Here is a 23,586-nt window from a genome sequence, read left to right on the forward strand (position 1 = left end):
CATAGCTGTTTCTGTGTGAAATGAGGTTTGGGGTCACCAAGGTTTGGTTTTCCGGAGCCACAGGGACAAAAGAAAGTAAAATGATCGGGCAGGCATTGTGGTACAGTGGTTTAGCTGCTGACTGGGACACCTACATCCCACATCAGAGTGCCTGAGATGCAGTCCTGCCTCTGCTTTCAATCTAGCTTCCTGCTAATGCATCCTGGGAGGTAGCAGGTGATGGTCCAAGTGCTCCGGCCCCTGCCACCCACGTGGAAGAACTGCATGGAGTCCTGGCTCCTGGCTTCAGCCTGGCACAGCCCTAGCTGTAGTGGACATTTGGGGAGTAAACCAGCAACGCAAATGGAAGCTATCTCCCTTATGCATGCTCTCGCTCTGGCTCTGCCTTTCAAATAAATCAAAATTTTCATCAGTAAGGGAAGGACCCAGAAACCTGCTCTTCCAGAACCTCCCTAACCTTTCCTAATAAACATCTGTAAGGGGCCAGTGTTGTGGTATAACCTAGGCATTGCGGCATTGCATATTGGAGCGTGGTTCTAGTCTCAGCTACTCTGCTTCCAATCCAGTTCCTTGCTAAGGCGCCTGGGAAAGCAGCAGAAGTAAAGTAAAGCAGAATCCTTCAAATATAGGGGATGGCCATTAGGTTTCTTGTGGAGACCCCCGCCGCAGAGAACTCTGCTCATATGCTTTGTGGCAAACTCAAGAGAGTAGACTTTGAGCTCTGCTCAAAATGTGGCTGGGCAGACGTGCCTGATTCCCAGGACACATTCCTTTCCCCAACACCCATAGGCCTCAGGAGAGTCTCCATTTGATGATGTTCCCCTCTTTACCCCCAGGACAATTGGGCTTCTAGAAAGAGAAAGGGAAGGAGAAGTAACATGACCCCCTTGACCCATAAACTCTACCGGACCAGAACTCAGATATAAAAATGCAACGTAACTTCATCAATCTTTAGTAGCAATATTCTTCCTGAAAGACAATGCCTGCTGTGTTGTTACTCTTTTCTTATCTATACTGAGGTCCTCCATGTTTGTATCTCTTTCTTTCCATTTTGAACATATCCCTTATATGTGATAGCAAATAAATGAACTCTATTGTTTGCCACATGTTTGGAAAAAACGAATACAGTTTGAAATGTTCCAGTTAGATGAGCAAAATATTTTGTTTCTACTTTTAAAAAATTCTCATAAGTTTCTTTAGCAATCAATAAGCCCTTTGTTAATTGTCTTTACCATTGAGCTTTAGCCCCATTAGATGAAACTCTTCCTGGCCTTATAAGGCTCCGAGTTTTGTGAGGACCACAACCTCAAACTAACATAGATCCTGACAAGCTGGGTGACCTTGCGGAGGTCATATAATCTTCTCATGTCTCAGTTGCTGATGTGTGAAATGAACCTAATAGGACATGTATGGAGACAGAATTTGGGAGATGAGGAAGTAGGTGGTATTATGGAGGTACGGGTGTCATAACATCATGTCTTTTTTTCAGTGTTCCTGATTCTCTGATCCGGTAGTTTCTGAGTCAATGTGCCTTCGTCACAGAGAAATCTGGCAAGTTGGTCTCCTGGGACAGAAACGTAACCTGGCTACAAAAGATTTGGGCTATGGAGTTGGACAAATCTAGATTAGAATCCTGACTCTTGTTGATCACTAGTTGTGCGACTTTGGCCAAGACCCAAAACTGTTCAAAACCTAATTTTTCTTGTCTGTTAAATGAAGCTAAGTGTAGCACTTTTATTCTAGGCTACTTGTGAGGACTCACTCATTTAATAACTGTTTAATGAGTACTGACTGTGTGCTAAGAAATACTCAGAGCAGTACTCAAAAAAGAAAAAGGCCTTGCTCTCAGTTTGGTGAACTGACTCCTCTAAAGCTCTTGGCATGAGATGTAACACATAATAAGCACTTGACACATGTCAGCTGTCTTCATTATTATTATTCCCCCTTCCATGGTGTTAATGACCTGTGCCCCCTGCTCTGTGTCAGTTTCCCCAAAGCAGGGAAGTGAGACTCCTTGCAGTTACCCATACCCTCTGCAGCAGCCCCCTGCTGACCAGCACATCGATAAAATGGTTGTCTGCATTGAGGGCTGGGGCCCATGGCCAAGTCAACTGGATCCGCCCTGTGTCATTGGCTCACTCACTGATATGGCTTGCATTTGAATTCCAGACACCCAGAAAACCCACTGTCCCAGAAAGCCTCTCTCTGAGCACACAGAGTGCGTGACTTCTTTGGGGGAACTGCTCAGACCAGTCTTTATGACGTGGCATGGCACAGCAAGGAGACTCCTCAATTACCAAGGGCAACCTATGTGTGGCTGCCATTTACCTGATTTAATCCTTATGACAACCCAAGACGGTAGGAATCATCTCCATTTTACAGATGAGAAAACTGAGGCTCTGAAAAGCTAAGGCACACGCCCATGGCCGCATAGCCATCAAGTAGCATGGAAAGAATTCAAAACCATGCCTGACTCCAAAACCCCGTGTTCTTCCTACTGTATCGCGCCAAAATATTGCAGTATATTTGTGTGTCTCTCATCTCTAGACAGTCTAGGCTAGGGTAGCTGGGCTCTTGGGCACTATGACAGCACACCACAAGCTGCTGTGGGGTCCTCCTCTCTCACCTTGAGATAGATGCCTTGCTCCTTCATTTCAATCTTGGGATACAGGCTGGTCGTACACCACCAACCCCAAATGCCAAGCTTCAATGCACCCTTTAAAGTGCTGTCTGGACTCTCCTTACCAAGCTCTGGTCAGGTGGCCAACAGAACAAGACCCAACCTCGTGAGGAGCTCCCGGCTTCCTGCTGCTTTCCAGTACAGCTTTCCCAACTCAGACACTCTCATTCTGGATTGAAGACAATTCCTTCCACGAAAGACTTTTTTTTAAAAGATTTTATTTATTTTATTTGAGAGGTAGAGTTACAGAGAGAGGTAGAGACAGAGAGAAAGGTCTTCCTCCCGTTTGTCCACTCCCCAAATGGCTGCAATGGCCAGAGCTACGCCAATCCGAAGCCAGGAGCCAGGTGCCAGGTGCTTCTTCCAGGTCTCCCACGTGGGTGCAGGGCCCAGGCACTTGGGCCATCTTCTAATGCTTTCCCAGGCCATAGCAGAGAGCTGGATTGGAAGAGGAGCAGCTGGGAATAGAACTGGCGCCCATAAGGGATGCCAGCATCACAGGCAGAGGTTTAACCTACTGTGCCATGGCGCCAGCCCCTCCACAAAAAACTTTTACACCAAATCTGGATGAAAGCACTGTTACATGCCAGCTCACAGCACAGCCTTAAAGATACTTTGTGGGCCGGTGCCACGGCTCACTAGGCTAATCCTCCACCTGCGGCGCCGGCACCCCGGGTTCTAGTCCCGGTCGGGGCACAGGATTCTGTCCCAGTTGGTCCTCTTCCAGTCCAGCTCTCTGCTGTGGCCCGGGAGGGCAGTGGAGGATGGCCCAAGTGCTTGGGCCCTGCACCTGCATGGGAGACCAGGAGAAGCACCTGGCTCCTGGCTTCGGATCAGCACAATGCACTGGCTGCAGCGGCCATTGGAGGGTGAACCAATGGCAGAAAGGAAGACCTTTCTCTCTGTCTCTCTCTCTCACTGTCCACTCTGCCTGTCAAAAAATAAAAAATTTAAAAAGATACTTTGTGCTGTGTATGTGCTTTCTGTTCTTCAAAGCCCTTCCACATCTCAACAGCTCTGTGACATTGAGAGCCAGGGAAATGACATTTCTGTTATTTTTATTATTCCCACTTTACAGATGACAGAACTGAGGTCTAAAGAAGCACAGGAACATGCCTATAGTAATATTGTGAGAGTTGAGATTTTGGGGTCTGGCTTGGAAGTGGCCTTTATTTACTTATTTTTAAAGATTTATTTTATTTATTTGAAAGGCAGAGTTACCGGGGGTGGGGTGGGGGGAATTCTTCTGTTATCTGGTTCACTCTCCAAATGGGTGCAATGGCCAAGACTTGGCCAGGCCAAAGCTAGGAGCCAGAGAATTTCATCCAAGTATCTCACATGGGTGCAAGGGCCCAAGCACTTGGGCCATCTTCCACTGCTATTCTGGGTGCATTAGTAGGGAGCTGGATCAGAAGTGGAGCAGCCACAATTCGAACTGGTGCCCACAAGGGATGCAGGCACCACAGGTAGAGGCTTCACCAAAGCACCAGCCCCTAGAAGTGGTCTTTAAATGACGTGCCATGGGAGGTTGTGTGTTTTTTTTAACTTTTATTTAATAAATATAAATTTCCAGAGTATAGTTTATGGGTTACAATGGCTTTTTCCCCCCCATAACTTCCCTCCCACCTGCAACCCTCCCATCTCCCGCTCCCTCTCCCATTCCATTTGTATCAAGATTCATTTTCAATTATCTTTATATACAGAAGATCAATTTAGTATAAATTAAGTAAAGATTTCAACAGTTTGCACCCACACCAAAACACAAAGTGTAAAATACTGTTTGAGTACTAGTTATAGCATTAATTCACATTGTACAACACATTAAGGACAGAGATCCTACATGGGGAGTAAGTGCACAGTGACTCCCGTTGTTGACTTAACAAATTGACACTCTTGTTTATGGTGTCAGTAATCTCCCTAGGCTCTTGTCATGAGTTGCCAAGGCTATGGAAGCCTTTTGAGTTTGCCAGCTCTGATCTTATTTAGACAAGGTCATAGTCAAAGTGGAAGTTCTCTCCTCCCTTCAGAGAAAGATAGGGAGGTTGTGTTTTAAGCCCTGGAAAAACTCATTTGTATGATGATAATTACTATACTAATCATAAAATCTCTTGTAATAACTGCTGATATCCTCCAGTGCTTACTGTGCTGGGCACCGTGCAAGATGCTTCATTGCTCACAGATTATTTCATATGATACCCACGATCCAGAAAGGTAGGTCCTCTTATTGCTTCCTGTTTGTAAGATGAGGAAACTGAGGTTCAGAAGACTTAGGTGGAATATTCAAGGCCATAAAGCTAGGAAGGGCTAGACCATGGCCACCAACCAAGGACTATGCTTCACTTGACTACTGTGCCTCTGAAATTGAGTCCAATACAGTAGCCACCAGCCACATGTGGCTATTTAACTTTAAATGCATTTAGTGGACATGAAATCATGCAGTTCCTCAGTTACAGCAGTTATTGAGCCCTTGTAGACCAATGCCTACAAGGGCTCAGTAGCCACAGGTGGCTGGTGGTTATTGTATCTGACACCGCAGCAAGTTCTACTGGACAGTACTGGTGTGCACACTAAGGTTGGTCCTCCTGGGACTTCTGCTTTGGTTGAAGGTTATTAGTTTAAGGTACAATTTCTCAAGCTTGGCATTATTGACATTTGGCGCTTGGAAAATTCGTTGTTAGAGAAGGAGTGTTTTCCTGTGCATCCAGCGCTATTTAGCAGCACCCCTGGCCTCTGCCCACTAGATGTCAGTAGCACACCTTGTCCCCAGTTTTGACAACACAAATGTCTCCCGCCATTGCCATATAGATATTTGAAGTAATCAAATGGCAGGTCTTTTGCCTAACTTAACGTGGACGTCTAAAAGCAACTCGCCTTGCTGAAACTCATTGCTTCTAGTGAACCATAAAGTATACAGCAATTTGTATTGAATGGGTAGTGTTGACAGCTATGCTTTTAAAGCAGCAGAATCAGAGTCAAGATGCCAAACAGGGATCATCGTAATGTACTGCACAATCAATCCCTCAAATGTGCTATCCATTAACCATGACTATGAAATTTTGAAGGAAGGATAAGAAATAAATTGGTTTAAGAAGCTAAAAGAATATTAGGGGCCAGCATTGTGGCATAAAGGGTTAAGATGGCACCTGCAATGCCAGAACCCATATGGGCAATGGTTTGAGACCTGGACTGCCCACATCCGAACCAGCTCCCTGTCAATGCGTCTGGGAAAAGTGTCAATTTCACTTCTGTAGATTACTTTTTAAGTGCTCTATTAGTTATCACAGATCAGGGAGAACATATGGTATCTGTCGTTCTTTGGACTATGCCTCTGTGACTTAATAGAGTGTTTTCTCTTTCAGTGAATACCCTGAGACGTGTGCTGCGTGTGGCCAGGGAGCTCTGTTCAGTGCTCCAGGGTGAGAGGAGTTTCCAACGTGACACCCAAGTTGGGCATGGTAAATCCCTCTTTTTTTTCAATCAGAGAGGAGGTTTGATCAGCTCTGTTGGCGTAGTCTCAGGCTCACCCCCCTCCTCTAAGGAGACCAATGCCTAGGCACTAGCCCCAGTGGGTACAATATTCATCCACGCCACCACAAGAACCACACAGTGGATCTGTGCAGTCCTCAGTGTGGGCATGGATTCCGCAGCAATGACTCTCACCAGGGAATCTGGGAGCCCCAAGATTGTGGAGCCACCCACAGTGACTGCCCAAAGACCTAGCCACACCCTGAATCCTCATATACGTAACAGCTGTGCCAGCTTGTGTCTTCATGCCCAGCAACCAGCCGAGAGGAGACGCCTGGGTCTGGCTGGGAGAATTGACAGGGGCTGGGTGCTCATGACTGTGGGAGTCTTGTGTGCTGGGACTGTGAAAACACTGTGGCTGCGTGGAGAAGACAGGCTTGGAGAGAAGTGCAACGTTCACGTCTAGAACCCCTGAAGTGGAAAGGGTGGAGAAATGGGAAATGGGTTGTGACTGGCTCACTACTTTGCCTTGGACGGAATCCCCCTCTGCAGCAGCCCCACCTGGGGGCCACAGTGTCCCACAATACATGCTTGTGGCCCACTGCTCAGAGTATGAGCCTTCCTCGATCTGAGATGCCATGCTGGGAGTCGGAGTACCCAGGACTCTAATCCACAGAATTGGCGTTGGCTATGTGGTCAAAAGAGACTCATGTAACACCTCTGGGACCTGGTCTCCTCACCCTTAAAATGACACCATGACAGAGCACTGCACAATTAAGAAAGCCCTTTTGCTTTTCCTTCATCACCCTCTGTATTTGTGCCATATGGTGTCCCACAATTCAAGACTACTGCTACTCACCCCCTCCTTCCACTAAGCATATCCACTGATCCCTTGGTAATTCGGTTACCTGATATTCTATGTCTATGAAAATAATAACAGAATTGACAGATAGTTATTATGAGAAAGGGCTCCATCCAGAATAACCATTCTGAATTTAAACACTGAAACTGGTACCCTGGCAACTCATTTGGTTAGAGCAAAATGCCAGCAAAGCTCTTGGCTTGCAGCCAAGGATCCTAGGAATATGGTGGTTCCAAACATACCCATTCCCACCACTGGTAAAACATCTCAAACATCTTAAACTAATTTTTTTAAGATTTTATTTATTTATTTGACAGGCAGAACTACAGAGAGAGGGAGAGACAGAGAGAGAGGTCTTCCACCCACTGGTTCACTCCTCAAATAGCCATAACAGCCAGAGCTGGGCTGATCCAAACCCAGGAGTCAGGAGCTCCTTCCAGGTCTCCCATGTGGTTCAGGGGTACCGAGCACTTGGGCCATCTTCTACTGCATTCCCAAGCCATAAGCAGAAAGCTGGATCAGAAGAGGAGCAGCTGGGATATGAACTGGCACCCACATGGGATGCTGGCACCGCAGGTAGAGGCTTGGCCTACTACACAATAGCCCCGGCCCCTTCAACTCATTGTGTGTGTGTGTGTACAAAGTCTAGGATGGAGCCTGTGCCGCGGCTCACTAGGCTAATCCTCCGCCTGCAGCGCTGGCACACCGGGTTCTAGTCCTGGTCGGGGCGCTGGATTCTGTCCCGGTTGCCCCTCTTCCAGTCCAGCTCTCTGCTGTGGCCTGGGAGGGCAGTGGAGGATGGCCCAGGTCATTGGGCCCTGCACCCGCATGGGAGACCAGGAGGAAACACCTGGCTCCTGGCTTCAGATCAGCGCGGCGTGCCGGCTGCAGCAACCACTTGGGGGGTGAACCAACGGAAGGAAGACCTTTCTCTCTGTCTCTCTCTCTCTAACTCTGCCTGTCAAAAAAAAAAGTCTAGGATGGAATTGTGAGCTGGAGAGCAGACTGTGAATTAATCCTGTGTTTCCAGTCAAAATTAATTTTCAAGACTTACTGGTGATCCTTGAAATAGCGTAACCCTGTGATGTGGCCTAATTGTGACTCTAGGCAAACTCCTTATGGAGAGGTGGTGGTGATGAGGGTGCAGGCGTGCCCAGGGGTTACAGAGGGAGCAGTCAATATCTGAGCAGCTCAATTTCTCCCCAGGTCTTCCTCTACCACTACCCCTGTAACCCGGAACAAAGCTCAGAGTAGAGGGCTCTTGAGTATCCTCCCTCTGCTATCTCGAAAGTGCTCCCGCCCACCTCTCCATTCTCTCCTAGTGTGCTCATGCCCCCACACTCCACTTCTTGCAACCTGCTGTCTAACTGGGCTGGCTACCCGTGAAGAAGGTCAGATTCTCAAGTGCATCATGGTTCAGTGCCATGTCAATACATATTTGTGCCCGGCACCTCGCTTACTTGGCTCCAGGAAGGGAATGGAAAAGTTTCTCCCAGAGGGCTCAGGACAAAGCCAGCTAACACAGTAGGTTGGCACCATTTTCTAGCATTTGTTGCATCTCCTTAACTTTTTAGGTTCTGTAAGGGACTCCATGCTACTTATTTGTAGAGGCCTTGGCTCCTTAATTTCCTCAAATGCCTTCTTATCATTGCTCCTGCTCCTTCAGTCCAGATTGAATAAACCATCACATGAGCTCAGGCCAAGCCTTCTTCCCCTCTGACCACAAGAGGAGAATCTTTGGTCTCCTGGTCTCCTCTTTCCACCCTCAACTCAGGCTTCCTCAGATCCCCTCTTTGGAAATCAGCCATTAGGGTGAAGGGGCCCTGAGAAAGACCCTGTGCTCATTTGCAAGTAGGGGAATCTAACGGAAGCTAGCACTGAGCCACAGGGAGGGCGGGCTTGCAAACTCAGCTGGGAACAATACCATGGTCATGATCATCTCCCACCATAATGCTATCACCACTCTCATGCTCCCACAGCACTCATTGTAACCTCTCTGTCAGCTGGTGCTACCATGAGTCACACTTTCATTTCTGCAACAACCATTCAAGGTCATAGACTGAGGGCGCAACAGTGAGGTAAGAGTCCTAGAGATAGGAGTTTAAAACAGTTGCCAAGGACACTTCGATATGGGGATCAGGAGCATTTTAAGAATCTAGGCTCACTCACCATCAAAAAGGTGGACATATGCTATGGTACTAATATTGAGAAAGGAGCAACCAGTCTACTTTTTTAAGATTTATTTATTTGAGAGGCGGAATTACAAAGAGAAAGATCTTCCATCTGCTGATTCACTCCCCAAATGGCCATGATAGCCAGGGCTGGGCCACACCGAAGCCAGGAGCCAGGAGCTTCTTCTGGATCTTCCACACAGGTGCAGGGGGCCGAGCACTTGGACCATCTTCCACTGCCTTCCCAGGTACATTAGCAAGGAGCTGGATCAGAAGTGGAGCAGCCAGGATTCGAACCAGAGCCCATAGGAGATGCCGGTGCTGCAGGTGGAGGCCTAGCCTACTATGCCACAGCGCAGCCCTGTCAGTCTACTTGTCTACAGGCCTAAACCACCTCCCGTTAGCATCCCAGATGGGAGTACCACTAAGAGCCACATGGACTGCCACTTTGCATCTGCAGGTCAGAGGCCACCAGTCCTTGTCCACACATTGTTCACCACAAAGGGAGTGAACTGGAGGGTCAGGTGAATCCATACAACCCTCAGAGATTGGAGACATGCAATGAGTGAGGTGAATGTCTGGATATAATTCCAGGCTGCAACAGCTGAAGGAAGGGTGTTTGCTTCATGAATGAAAGTGGAAAACAATCACGTACACTTGCGTACTCACTAATTAATTGTATGACTAAATCCATTTCACTTAGTATCTTCAATATTTTAATATCTTGGCACTGCTTCAAACCAGAGCCCGATATGCATCCAATATGCACATAAAACATCCAAAAGCAACTCTGTGGACATAGTAAGCATGTACTACTTGGGGATAACACCCTATCATGTAACTAGGAGACTGCATAGCATGCCGCTTGGAATAAAAAACACATGACATCCGGCGCTGTGGCTCAACGGGTTAACACCCTGGCCTGAAGCGCCAGCATCTCATATGGGTGCTGGTTCGAGACCCGGCTGCTCCACTTCCAATCCAGCTCTCTGCTATGGCCTAGGAGAGCGGTAGAGGATAGCCCAAGTCCTTGGGCCCCTGCACCTGTGTGGGAGACCCAGAGGAAGCTCCTGGCCCCTGGCTTTGGATTGGCACAGTTCCGGTCGATGTGGCCATCTGGGGAGTGAACCATCGGATGGAAAACCTCTCTATCTCTCTCTGCCTCTCCTCTTTCTGTGTAACTCTGACTTTCAAATAAATAAATAAATCTTTCAAAAAAAACCACACAGGACATATAAAGTGATTTTCTCTACACATCCGAGTTTCCCTTCTCTTTCCACCTCTCTCTAATTCTTCATCTTTCTTCTCACCAGCTTTGTGCTCTAAGGCCCTTCCCTTATCTCTCACTCCAAGGCCACTCATTTTCAGGCTGACTGCTGTCCGGTGCCAGTGTAACTGAAGTGTAATTGAAGCACATTACTTACTGGAATTATTGCTGTGCATGTTATTTTAATAGTATTAGTAGTCAGTGACCTTAGCCTAGTGAAGTTCAGATTTGTGGGATGCCTGATTAGTCTTTGACATTTTGTTTTCACTTATTTGAGAAGCAGAGACATAGGTCTCCCATCTGCTGGTTTACTCCCTAAATGCCTGAAACACCTAGGAGTGGGCCAGGCCAAACAGGGACCTGGCCAGTCAATCCAGGTCTGCAACGTGAGTAGTAAGTGACAGGGACCCAACCACCTGAGCCATCCACCATCTGCTGCCTCCTAGGGTGCCCACTAGCAGGAAGCTGGAATCGGGGCAGAGCCAGGACTCGAACCCGGGCACCCTAACATGAGATTCAGGTGTCCCAACCAGGGTGGTGTCTTAACCACTAGACCAAACACCCACGGCATGCTTTAAGGCAACCCTGGCTAGGTTTCTTGCAAGTTAGAGCCTATAGCTTTATCCCTGCCCCTCCCCACCCCCCAACCCCATCTCTCTTCCTAGCGGTCTGTTAAAACACCCTCCTCCTGCAGTTCTCCCTTCTCAGATTCTTCAGCCATTTCTTACACTACTTCGGCAAAGCCACGGTTGCAGGGGTGCCCCGAAGTATGCTTGCACCAGAAGATGGGGATCATGATGCCCACGATGACAGAAAACCTCGAGAATAACTAGGTATTTGCACATCGGTCACAGCTTGGCCAAGTTTCCCCTTCCAGGGCTTCCTTCTGCACGTTGCAAGTAAATGGGTCAACAGCTGCAACAGCCTTGGGGGTATGCTCACCTTTCCTGCCTGGCCCATCACTCCCCCGGCCTGGGCCTGTGGCGGGAAGGAGAGCAAGCCTAAAAGGCAGAGAAGCCCCTGGGGGTCCAACTGCCCGCACAGCCCTAAGCAAAATTAACCCATCTGTCCCCAGGACCCGGCGAGTCCTAGAAGCTAGGCCATGGGAGACCCCGCTTCTGCGCTTTTCCCGCACACATACTCACACACCCATGCAAGCTTTCCTGGGAGCTTTCAGTCCTCACCGGGCGGATGCACCGGAGCACAACACCGCAAGTTCGAACCCCAGAGGCAGCGCGCTACCCGTGGCGCACCCCTAGATCGTTCCTCGCTGCCCCCTTATGCTGCGAGGTTCTTGCCAGGGCACACAGAGGCGCCCGCCCAGCCGGCCAGCGCTCTGACACTGTCGACCCCGTGGTGCACCCACCACTTATCTTTAAGGCAAGCATAGTCAGCCAAGGTACCTGCGAGGCCGCCGCCAGCCGCTTATGCGCCTTGTCCGCTGGGGTGCACAGGAGCCGGTGCTGCGGAAATGCCCTTGGCCACCACCAAGGCGGGCAGCTCCTCGCGTTCCAAGCGCCAGCACGCCCGCAGCCCCAAACCTGCGGGTGGAGGCAAATAAATCAGTCAGATAAAGTTTCTTCTCCTAGGCCTCCCTCTGTGTTTTTGAACTAGGTCCAAAAAGGGCTGAGCTTGTCCCTTACACAGTTAGAAACTAGAATATGTTAACGCCCCTTTTTTCTTCTGCCTCCAACTTCCCTGGACCACAGCGTCCTCGGTGCAAAATACCAAACGCTCTTTCTCAGCTTCTCCAGCCCCGCAGGGCTAATGACGGTGAGGAATAATTTGGAGAGAAAACCCTAAAGAAAAAAGCAGAGGCTTTTATCTGGGGCGGGAAGAACATTAACTGCTTTGGGAAGGAAATACAAGTCTTTTTCTAGCATTTTACATTTTGCGGCCGGAAGTAAATGGGAACGGAGAGGAAGAGAGAGAGGTAATGGGGAGAAGAGGGAATTTCACTACTAAAGCTGCAAGCACTCCCACCGTGATCTGAATGCTGTGTCCCACCCATCTAAAGTGTTGTTGTCCAATCCTACGGAAAACAATTTACTCCCTCAACAAATCCGGGGCCACATGCCAAAAAGTAAGAATACCTTTAATGTTGTGACATGTGTCAAAACTGAGATGAAAGTCCTGACCACAGAACGTGTTTAGGCGATGGACCTCAGTTCCAACAAGGCTCACATGAAACGGATTGAGATATATGCTGAGCACGTTGTGTCTAGAGAAAACCAAACGAACCGAGCAGAAGGAGCAAAAGTGTGACCTAATGCCAGCTACCTGGAAGACCCAGGAAGACATCTTCCCCAGTGTCAGTTCCACAAAATGGTATGCCTGCCTTGCCATCTGAGACACATGGTATTTTGATTTTTGAAGTGTTTAGTGAGAGTGTGAGAAGCAAAATAAATGCACATGCAGGTTTTCAGCTTTTTAAAATGACTTTGAGGAGGCTGGCCCCATGGCAGGTAAAGCTACCACCTGCAGTGCTGCCATCCCATATGGGCCCCGGTTCGAGACCCAGCTGTTCCACTTCCGATCCAGCTCTGTGCTATGGCCTGGGAAAGCAGTAGAAGATGGCCCAAGTCCTTGGGCCCCTGTACCCGCGTGGGAAGACCTGGAGGAAGCTCCTGGCTCCTGGGTTTGGATCCTGTTGCAGCCAGTTGGGGAGTGAACCAGCAGATGGAAGTCCTCTCTCTCTCTCTCTCTCTCTCTCTCTGCCTCTCCTCTCTCTGTGTAACTCTGACTTTCAAATAAATAAATAAATCTTTTTAAAAAATAAAATGGCTTTGAGGGATAACTGTTGATAAAGATCAAGATCTCTCCTGTGTATGCATGGGTGTGGGGTTGGGGCATTAAACACTGCCCAGCTGAGCCTAACCTACAGCTTTTCTAAATTGGGCTTCTCTAAACAAAAAGAAATCCAGGCTGGAGGCTCTTCAGGGGATTTTGGCCAGTTGGGTAGCAGAAAGAGGGCTTGCTGTCTACTTCAGTCTGGAATAAGCAACATCCTACTTCGGAAATTTCATTGAGTGATTGGACTCTGAAGCAGGACAGTACATGAGACTGTCTCTTCTTTGTAAAATTTAATGTATTTATTTTATTTGTTGGAAAGGCAGAGAGAGCGAGCAAGAGAGAGAGCCTTCCCATCTGCTGGTCATTTCCCAATTGCCCACAACAGCTGGTATTGTTTTGGCCAGGCCAAAGCCAGGAGCTTGGAACTCAAGTAGCAGGCATCCAAGTACACAAGTCACCATCTGCTGCTTCCCAGGATGCACATTAACAGGGAACTGGAGCTGGTAGTAGAACGAGGACCTGAACCCAGGCACTTTGACAGGAGATGTGGGCCTCCCAGACAGTATCTTAATTGCTAGGCTAAATGCTCACCCTGGAGGGCCCGTCTCCTTAACCTTGGGGAAGGTGACCATAACTGAGCGAAGATTAGATTCATGTTGTAGATTCAGAATCTTGACTGGCGACTAGAATTTCTTTTTTTTTTTTTTTTTTTTTTTTTTAAACTTTTATTTAATGAATATAAATTTCCAGTGTACAGCTTATGGATTACAATGGCTTCCCCCCCCCCAATAACTTCCCTCCCACCCGCAACCCTCCCCCCTCCCGCTCCCTCTCCCCTTCCATTTGCATCAAGATTCATTTTCAATTCTCTTTATATACAGAAGATCAATTTAGTATAAAGATTTCAACAGTTTGCACCCACATAGAAACACAAAGTGAAACATACTGTTTGAGTACTATTTATAGCATTAAATCACAATGTACAGCACATTAAGGACAGAGATCCCACATGAGGAGCAAGTGCACAGTGGCTCCTGTTGTTGACCCAACAAATTGACACTCTAGTTTATGGCGCCAGTAACCATCCTAGGCTGTCGTCATGAGTTGCCAAGGCTATGGAAGCCTTCCAAGTTCACCGACTCTGATCATATTTAGACAAGGTCATAAAAGACAGAGTGAGGATAGTAACCAATGATCCTAAGAGTGGCATTTACCAGGTTTGAACAATTATACAGCATTAAGTGGGGAAGAGGACCATCAGTACACACATGTTGGGAGTAGAGCCATTGGTGGTAGAGTAGAGGTTATGATTACAAAGGAATGAGGCCCAAGTGCACTAGACAGGGCCTAGAACAAAGGACAGAGTCATTATTAGAGGAGCTAAGAAAGGTGCTGTCTAAGCTACAATTAAGTTTTCTGATTGAGAGGCAAATAGAACCTGATAGAAGGGGCTTGATAATAATCTGGTGGGCTTTAGGCCTTGTAAATTCAGAGGCCCAGACCTATCTATCTCTTCACATGGGGTATATCCTAAGGGAGGTGTGAACCTCCTAGGGGAAGGCACTCTGTTGACTTTCATTACTTGGCTGGCCTGGGAGGAGAGCTGGCCAGGTAAAGGCAGGTGGCATCTCTAACAAGAAATTTACAGTTCTGCCTGCAATGTTGCTGACCCTACTTGACCATCCCCTCAGCTGCAGTGGTCACTTTGGAAGCTGGGCTGAGTGAAGGGCTTTTCAGCTTAGAGCCAATAAGATCTGTGGCTCTGACCTGGGCATCCTTCGACTCCAGGGCAGGTCCATTTCCAGTGATCCAACTCTTGGCAGAGCTGCCAGGGCTCTTCACAAGCTGACTTCTGCTGAAGCCCAGGCTTACCTCATGGAAAGCCACTGCAGTGGACTGGCCTGTTGGGTCTCCTTGAGGGCAGATCACTGTACAGATCAGCCATTAATAGGCCTGCCACCCATTGCTTCTGATGCCGAGCTTTCTTTTCCTCCTGGTTTGTGTTAAAGCAGACCAGAGGATGCAAGTCAAGGGAGTGCCCGTTTCCCATCTCTAATCTTCGGTGGCCTGAACTACAAGTCTATAGTCACAGGCATGTTCTGTAGTAGTTTTTCTAAGGTAGACAATGCCCATGAGGAAAATTATATTCTCACTTTAAAACTTTCTTTCCCTTTGGTCTGAAAGGGAGGTTTTTTCTACTTACTGTATACTTCGCTGATGGCGAAGTGAATCTAGCTATGAGATTATTATTTGAGTTCTTATTTTGGCTATGCTATTGCAGAAAAATGTTAGCCATCTCTTTTATAAGGTCTAAAGATTAAATTGTGCATCCTACAGATTCCTTCATAATAGAATTAGTTTCCTACCTTGAAGAGAATAGAGAAATGAAAGAACAAGTTGGGCTTAGAATAGAGAAATGAGGGAGCAAGTCCTAGATCACTTGCTGACAATAGCAATATCACATGAATACTTAGCAAACCGTTTCAACCATTAGATAACAACTTAAGAAAACATTTACCAGAAGGTCCAATGCCTTCTATAAATTTTAAGAATCATGTATTTGAAAACACCTCTTAAATATCTAACATGGTGTAGTTTGTTTAGCCAGTAAACTTAAGCACAACCATCTAAAATGTTTTTAGTTTCTTTCTACCAACAAGTCTAAAACATATGATACACAGATTCAGGTCCCACAAATTAAAATGTATCTTTGATTGATTTTAGCAGCTTAAATTTATGGACAATCTTATCTATAAGCCATTTAAAATAAAACTCTTAATAAAATTTCCCCATGTGGACATACAATATGTACACACATATAATATAGCATAATAGACCAATACATCAATTTTAATAATAGCTTTTAAAATCTTTAACTCTTTTTGTAGATTGCCAATTGATTTGAATTGCTTTTTCTTTTTAGTAACCTCAGTTAACCATACTTTCTCTCAGTTGGTACTGTTAATACATTATTGGCTTCATCTGTTTACAGAGCCATCCCAAAGTACTGAATACAATAAAAGTGGCTGGAAAAAGTCCATAGGAACCTATAGGAGGACAGCTAAACACAGAACCAACAACGCTTTAGTTTTATGAGCAGCAGATATTCAAATTTTTGAAAAAAGCACATATTTAAATAGCCCATAGCTCTTAATAAAAATTCAGCTGTTTTTGAACAATTAGAATTTAACAGACATCAAGAGAACATAATAGATTAACACATTGCTTTAACAGAGCATCAGAGTTTAATTCTATGTCAAAGAGAAATTGAGCTTCCTGTGATCTTTTGCTGTGAGGTTTCCTTCCTTTACCTTCTTTCATATTGGTGACCATGTTTCTGTGTTTCTGTGTGTAACACATCTTTAAGCATCTTTTGCAGGGCAGGATGAGTGGCAACAAATTCTTTCAGTTTCTGTTTGCTATGAAAAGTCTTAATTTCACCTTCATTCACAAATGAGAGCTTTGCAGGATATAATATTCTGGGCTGGCAGTTTTTCTCTCTTAGTACCTGGGCTATGTCTCGCCATTCCCTTCTAGCTTGTAGGGTTTCTGATGAGAAGTCTGCTGTGAGTCTAATTGGAGATCCTCTAAGAGTGATCCGACGTTTCTCTCTTGCACCTTTTAGGATCTTTTCTTTATGTTTCACTGTGGTGAGTTTGATTACAACATGTCGTGGTGAGGATCTCTTTTGGTCATGTTTATTAGGGGTTCTATAAGCTTCCTGTACTAAGATGCCTCTGTCCTTCTCCAAACCTGGGAAATTTTCTGCTAGTATCTCACTGAAAATGCCTTCTAATCCTTTCTCCCTCTCCATGCCTTCAGGAACTCCTAGAACCCGAATGTTGGGTTTTTTAATAGTATCCTGTAAATTCCTGACAATATTTTTTAGATTTCTAATTTCTTCTTCTTTTCTTTGGTTTGCCTGTTTCCTTTCCTGTTCTCTGTCTTCTAAGTCTGTTATTCTCTCTTCTGCTTCGCCCATTCTGTTTTTAAGGCTCTCTAATGTGTTTGTCATTTGATCTATTGAACTCTTCATTTCATTATGATTTCTAGTCACTATCAGAGTTTCTTGTTCCACTAGTTGTTTCATTTCATTTTGATTCCTCCTTAATATTTCACTTTCACGAGAGAGATTTTCTATCTTGTCCATGAAGGATTTCTGTAGTTCAAGAATTTGTTTTTGAGAACTTCTTAATGTTCTTATCAATTTTTTGAGACCTGTTTCTTGCATTTCTTCGATCTCATCATCTTCATAATCTTGAATTGGGGTGTCTTTTTCATTTGGGGGCATCATAGTTTCTTCCTTGTTCTTGTTAGCTTGGTTTTTGCGTTTGTTGTTTGGCATGTTGGAGATATTTGGTTTCTTCACTGTGGTGTTTTTTCTTGTTACACTATGGCTCTATATTAAGTGGACTGTCTGCTTTCAGTGGAGCCTTAGAGGCTTGAGATGGGTGTGGACTGAGAGCTGTGTTTGGTTCCTCAGGGTTGAGGGTGTGTCAAGGATGACACTCCCAGGTTAGGTGTGGTAAATCTCTCTTTCTTTTTTTGATTTAAAAGGGAAGTAATTCCGCACAGCTGAACGTAATTGGAGGTAGTTAGCAGGCAAATGATATACCCACAGGAGCCAGAGATCGGAAGCTCTTTCCCAAGGTCCACACAGGGAATCTCTGCTGCCCTCAGTGTGGGCTCCAATTCTCCTGCAGTCTCCCACTGGGTTGCCAAGTTAGATGCTAATCTCCTGTTATTTCACCCCTCCCCCCAGAGTCAGGTTTTTCTGCTAGGCTCAGGGCTGGTGCAGACCTGAGGTCGCCCTGCTTATGACGTATGTCCAAAATGGCGCCTGCTCTGTCTTGCTCGCCTGTGAGAGGTGAGCGGAGAGAGAGAAACTTGTGTCCGTATCAGTCACTTTTTTTATTTTTTTTTCTCTCTCTTCTAGTTAGCCTGGTGAACTTTTCCCCACGGAGTTTCAAGCCTCGTTCCCTCTAGCCTCCTCTTTCCGCTTGCCTGCTGGTATCTCGGGCTATGGAGGTTCGGCTCACCTCGCGTTCCAGCGCTGGTGCGTTGAGTCTGCCGCTGGTGTCCCGAACTTGGGCTCCCACGCTCTCCACGCAGGTCCACTGTGAATCACTAGTTCCGGAAGAGTTTCCTCTGCTGTTTCATCCCCTACTCTTCCTTGACACTACAGTATCTCCACTTATATTAAACTTTCTCTCCCCCCGGACTAAGTGTGCTTCCTGCCTATTCCGCCATCTTGCCGCCTCTCCGGCGACTAGAATTTCTACCTAGAATTCCTTTTAAGCTAGATTTTGTGATTAGTTGATTAGTTCTCCATTATTCATAGGGTCATGTGGCTTACTCAGTTGATTTTCTGCAATTATGCTTTTACTCAAATAACTTCTAGAGTACCTATCCCAGTTGAATGTCAGTGGGTGGTTAAGGAAGACTTATTCTGATGTTGGCCCAAGAAGACACTAATTAGCAAAACAAGTGTATGTCATTCCCTACCCACTCAAATAGAACCCACTCCAAAAACCACAGGTTTTTGTGTTTTGAGTATGCACAGTTTGTGAACTCCCTATTTCCATTGCTGTGAGTAATCAGGAGTGGAGGGTCCATAATTAAACCCATTCCCAGATTGCACTGCTGGCTGCTTCTGCTAAACTCTCAGAGCACTTGTGCTCAGGGCTCTGGAGTCAGAACTGGGTTCAAATCCTGACTCTTGTTAAGTTTCTGAAGTGTGAGAACTGCATTGGGATTTTGCAAGGAAATGTCTTTGTTCTTAGGAGATAAATGCTGAAGTATGTGGAGGGGACGTTTAATGATGTCTGCAATTTATGCTTAAATATGTCAGACTAAATGCACAGGCATGTGTATGTGTGGGGAGTGTTTGTATATAAAAGACACAAAACCTGGTAAAATGTTAACAGTTAGTATATCTAAATGAAGCATAAATGGGTCTTCATTATAGTATTCTTTCTTTTTTTAAGTTAAACTATTTTCCTGCTCTACTGATTTTTAAGAGATTTGTTTATTTGAGAAACAGAGAGGAAGAGACAGAGATCTTCCGCCCACTGGTTTACTCTCCAAATCGCTACAATAGCCAGGAAACACAATCTCCATCCAGATCTCCTATGTGAGTGGCAGAGGCCCAGGAACTCAGGCCATCATCCACTTCCTTCTAGGGCACATTGGCCAGGAGCTGGATCAGAAGTGGAGCAGCCGGACTCAAACCGGCGCTGCAACATGAGATGCCAGCGTCACAAGTCACAAGCCACTGCACCACAACACTGCGCCCTGCCATATTCTTTCAAGTTCCCTGTAGCCTGCCCACCCTTATCTACTGTGTTACAGCCAATGATTTACTGTATGCAAGCTTGTGTTCCTTTGGTTCTAAAATGGAGATATAAGCAAAAGCCACTCCAAAGGGTTGTTATGAGGATTAAAATGAGGATGAGTGTGGTGCCCTTAGCATGGGTGCCTGTCCCTTAGGGAGGCCTTAATAACTGACAGGAGGTGCTATTGTCATTCTACTTTCATGTAACATTTCATTATATACTCTCTTTTACTGTGTTTGGAGTGCACATACCTTGTCTCCTTAATTTAGCCCAGGAGGATGAACTAGAGGGCTGAGCCAGGTGAATGGATCCATTCACCCAGGTTTCTCAGCGTGCCTCCAAAATATCTGCCCTCACAACACCCTTGGGAGGCTGAGTGATTGGGATTCAGGAAGTGAAGGCCACTGGATCCAGAGCTGTCCCTAAGGGAGCTAGACTGGAGAAAACCACACTCGTTGGGACAGGGACCTCCTCCAACCCCCAACATTTGCCAGTGAGCCAATCCTGATACAAATTTACATTACAGGCCAAGGAGGCTGGAGTGGGGAGGGAAAAGCAAGACGATAGCATGGTGGAGGTGGAGAGAGATGAGGTCTCCCTGAGGTGGGAGCGCTGTAAGGTAGGAATGCTTATTGAATGATGCTTATAATAATACAGGGTCTCTCCTTATTCGCGGGGAATACTGTCAGCAGATACATGAAAGCAGTTAGTACTGAACCCTATATATGCTGTGTTTTTCCCTATACATACCTATGATAAAGCTTCATGCATAAATTAGGCACAGTGAGAGATCAACAATAGCTAACATGTAAAAGAATAATCATAACAATATAGTGTAATAGTGATTGTATGAATGTGCCAAGCTGACATTGTGGTGCAGTTCAGCTGCTGTTTGTGACACTGTCATCCCATATCAGAGGGCTAGTTCGAGACTCAGCTGCCCCACTTCTGATCCAGCTCCCTGCTGATGGGCCTGGAAAAGCAGTGGAGGACAGCCCAAGTGCTTGGGTCCCTGCCACCCATGTGGGGAACCCAATTGGAGTTCCTGGCTCCTGCCTTTGGCCTGCCCTAGCCCTGGCTGTTGTGGGTATTCGGTGAGTGAACCATTGGATGCAAGATCTCCCTCCCCCATTGCTCTGCCTTTCAAATAAATAAATGTATGGTGTTTTTTTTTAAAGATATGTGAATGTGATCTCTCTTGCTCTATCCCTCTCTCAAAATATCTTATTGCACTGTACTGTATTTTGGGGCCACAGTTGTCCTTGGGTAACTGACACCGATCCTGGAACTCCTCTGTCTCCCTCTCTCCTTCCCCTTCACCCCCTTCCTGCTCCCCCTCCTCCTCTTCCTCCTCCTAATCTATTAGGCAGTCTTCAGAGTCATGGGCATCTCCTTCTGCCTGGACACCTTCACTGGGAGGGGAAGAGGAGCAACCTGGGGAAGATGCCATCACTGGTCTTGTTCTCTGGTGGAGGAGGGCAGGCAGATTAGGAGAGCATCTGTATTTTACAGACTGTTTAAAATGCGGCTTTATTACCATCAGGCTGTGTATCCAATAACACCAACTTGGCTGCAGCTGTGGCCCTCAGGGATGTGCCTGACTGCCCAGAGATGAGAGAGGCTGGAAATGTACCTTGTGAAAGGGTTCCAAACCTGCACCCAACCACCTGCCACCCTGCTTGGTTTGCCTGCATTTCAAAGTTTCCCTTTCCTAAGTGGAAACTGGCGCTCAGGCAGGGTCACTGATGTTGGGAGTAAAAGTACAAGGGTGCAAAAGGCCTTTGCTCTGCCAGTTTCTTGCTAGAGATCGTCATTTCCTTTCTTCTTGTGGTGTGAAAAGTCTAAAGTGATCCCCTTCCTTCCCCCCTCCCCTGAGTTCTCTGGCCCTCAAAATCCCAGGGGAAGAGCAGTACTTTGGAAGGAAGAGGAATCCGATTCTCTTTTCCTTTGTCTTCAGCTGGAGCTGAAATAATTATCTCCAATCTGAAAATCACCAAGAAAGAGAAAGCACACAAATTCACCACTCATACTTAATTCTGCCCAGAGCTTTAGGGGTGAGGATGCTGGGGCCTCACAGCTGCCTCCTCCAGGGTCAGAAACCAGGCCGAGCTGTATCCCCCATATAGGCATCCCTATCCAAAGCCTGCACACACACACACATGCACACACACACCATCCACTAGCCCAGGGTGCAATGTTCTCAGCCAGTGATGCCAGCCCTGTTGGAGGAGGGAGACTTGCATGGAACAATAAATAGGATCTTCACCACCCAACCAGGCCAAAAACTGCTCTGGCTTCCTTGCCCAGGCAGGTAGGTAGAAAGTGGCATCCGGGTTTGGAAACAGTGATTCACACTGGCCTACCCAAACAGCCTCCTGCCATCACTTCGGATCCTTCCTTCATTACTTAACACCTCAGGAAGGGGTTCCTAGTCCTTCGTCCCAGGCCACTGACATCTTCAGTTGAATGACTAGTCAGTGGGTCAACCGGAGACCTGTAGCCAGGGTGGCTGGCCTCCAAGGACTCCCCTAAAAGAAAGAAAAATGGTTGGGAAATTCTAACATACACAAAGGTATAAAATGATACACATGAAATACTTTACCACACCAAGTCACTATCCAATTTTTTTGGGTCCCTTCAGGAAACAAGACTCTGTGTGTGTGTGTTTGTGTGTGTGTGTGTGTGTGTATTTCACATGCAGTTACAAGAAATAATGCAGAGAGATTTCATGTACCTTTTACTCACTTTCCACCAATGGTAATATAACATAAAACCATAGTATACTATCAAAGCCGAAATACACTAATGCATTCAAGAAACAGAACATTCCATCACCACAAAGGACCTTCATGTTGGCCTTTTATAGCCACACTCATTTGCTTCCATCTCCAACCCCTTCCTCAATGCCCAGAACCACTAAACCATTCTCCACTTCTACAATTGTGTCATTTCAAGAATGCTATATAATAGAATCATACAATATGTAACCCTGGGGTATTGGCTTTTTCCACTTAGCATCATTCTCTGGAGATTCATCCAGGATATTCACTGTGTGCTTCAATACTTCATTCTTCTTTATTGCTGAGTAATATTCCAACATATGGCTGTATCACAGTTTGCTTAATCATTCACCCACTGAAGCACAGATGGGTTCCTTACAGCCAGGGTCCATCAGGACGGGAAATAAATTTCCTTGAAAGCTCACACAACAAATGTAAAACCTCCCAGTTTCCAAGGTGAAAGCAGAGTCCAACATCACCCTTACCAGCTACATACCCACTGACAACCGAGGCTGAAGACTTGCAAGTTCATCCATAGCTCTGGGCATTGCCTTGGCCCAACAGGGCACTGAGGCCAATGGATGCTTTTATAAGAGGATCTGTGGCATAGTGAGCTAAGCCTCTGCCTGCAGTGCCGGAATCCCGTATGGGCGCTGGTTCAAGTTCTGGCTGCTCCACTTCCTATACGGCTCTCTGCTATGGCCTGGGAAAGCAGTTGAAGATGACCCAAGTCCTTGGGCCCCTGCACCCACGTGGGAGACCTGGAGGATGCTTCTGGCTTCGGATTGGTCCAGCTCTGGCCGTTGAGGCTATCTGGGGAGTGAAACAGCGAATGGAAGACCTTTCTCTTTATCTTTCCCTCTCTTTGTAACTCTACATTTCAAATAAATAAAACAAAAACTCTTTTAAAAAATATAAGAGGGTGTGAGACAGAGTTGGATGGATTTGTTCAGAAACTTGAATCCAAAGAAGCAAAATGGCAGCCATATCCCAGAGCAGAGGGACTTCTGCCAAATTTGAAATCTCTTGCACATGTTTTTAACATGTGGGAATGCTGGGGAAGCAAGATGTAGCATATGATTATGATCTTAATCGGTGGCAGTGGTTCTGGTGGCCTTGCATGGGCAAAGAAACTGCAGTTTGGGGAAAGAAAGTTACGGTGCTAGACTTCAGGGTCCTATCACCTCAGGGCCTATCCTGGGGGCTTGGTGGGACTTGTGTGATTGTAGGTTG

At 46.4% G+C, this 23,586-nt stretch overlaps 1 protein-coding gene across 1 annotated transcript in view; it reads right to left on the reverse strand.

The window, feature by feature from the left end:
* The window catches only part of KIAA1210 (KIAA1210 ortholog), a 76,692-nt gene extending 62,822 nt beyond the window's left edge, over positions 1-13,870 (reverse strand). The window contains 5 exon segments of the mRNA XM_062183046.1: positions 11,251-11,318; positions 11,321-11,382; positions 11,879-11,986; positions 12,539-12,666; positions 13,830-13,870. Of these exon segments, the coding sequence (XP_062039030.1) occupies positions 11,251-11,318; positions 11,321-11,382; positions 11,879-11,986; positions 12,539-12,666; positions 13,830-13,870 (407 nt within the window).
* Between the last annotated feature and the right edge of the window lie 9,716 nt (positions 13,871-23,586).

The sequence above is a fragment of the Lepus europaeus genome, chromosome X (genome assembly GCF_033115175.1).
Source record: "Lepus europaeus isolate LE1 chromosome X, mLepTim1.pri, whole genome shotgun sequence".
NCBI lineage: Eukaryota > Metazoa > Chordata > Mammalia > Lagomorpha > Leporidae > Lepus > Lepus europaeus.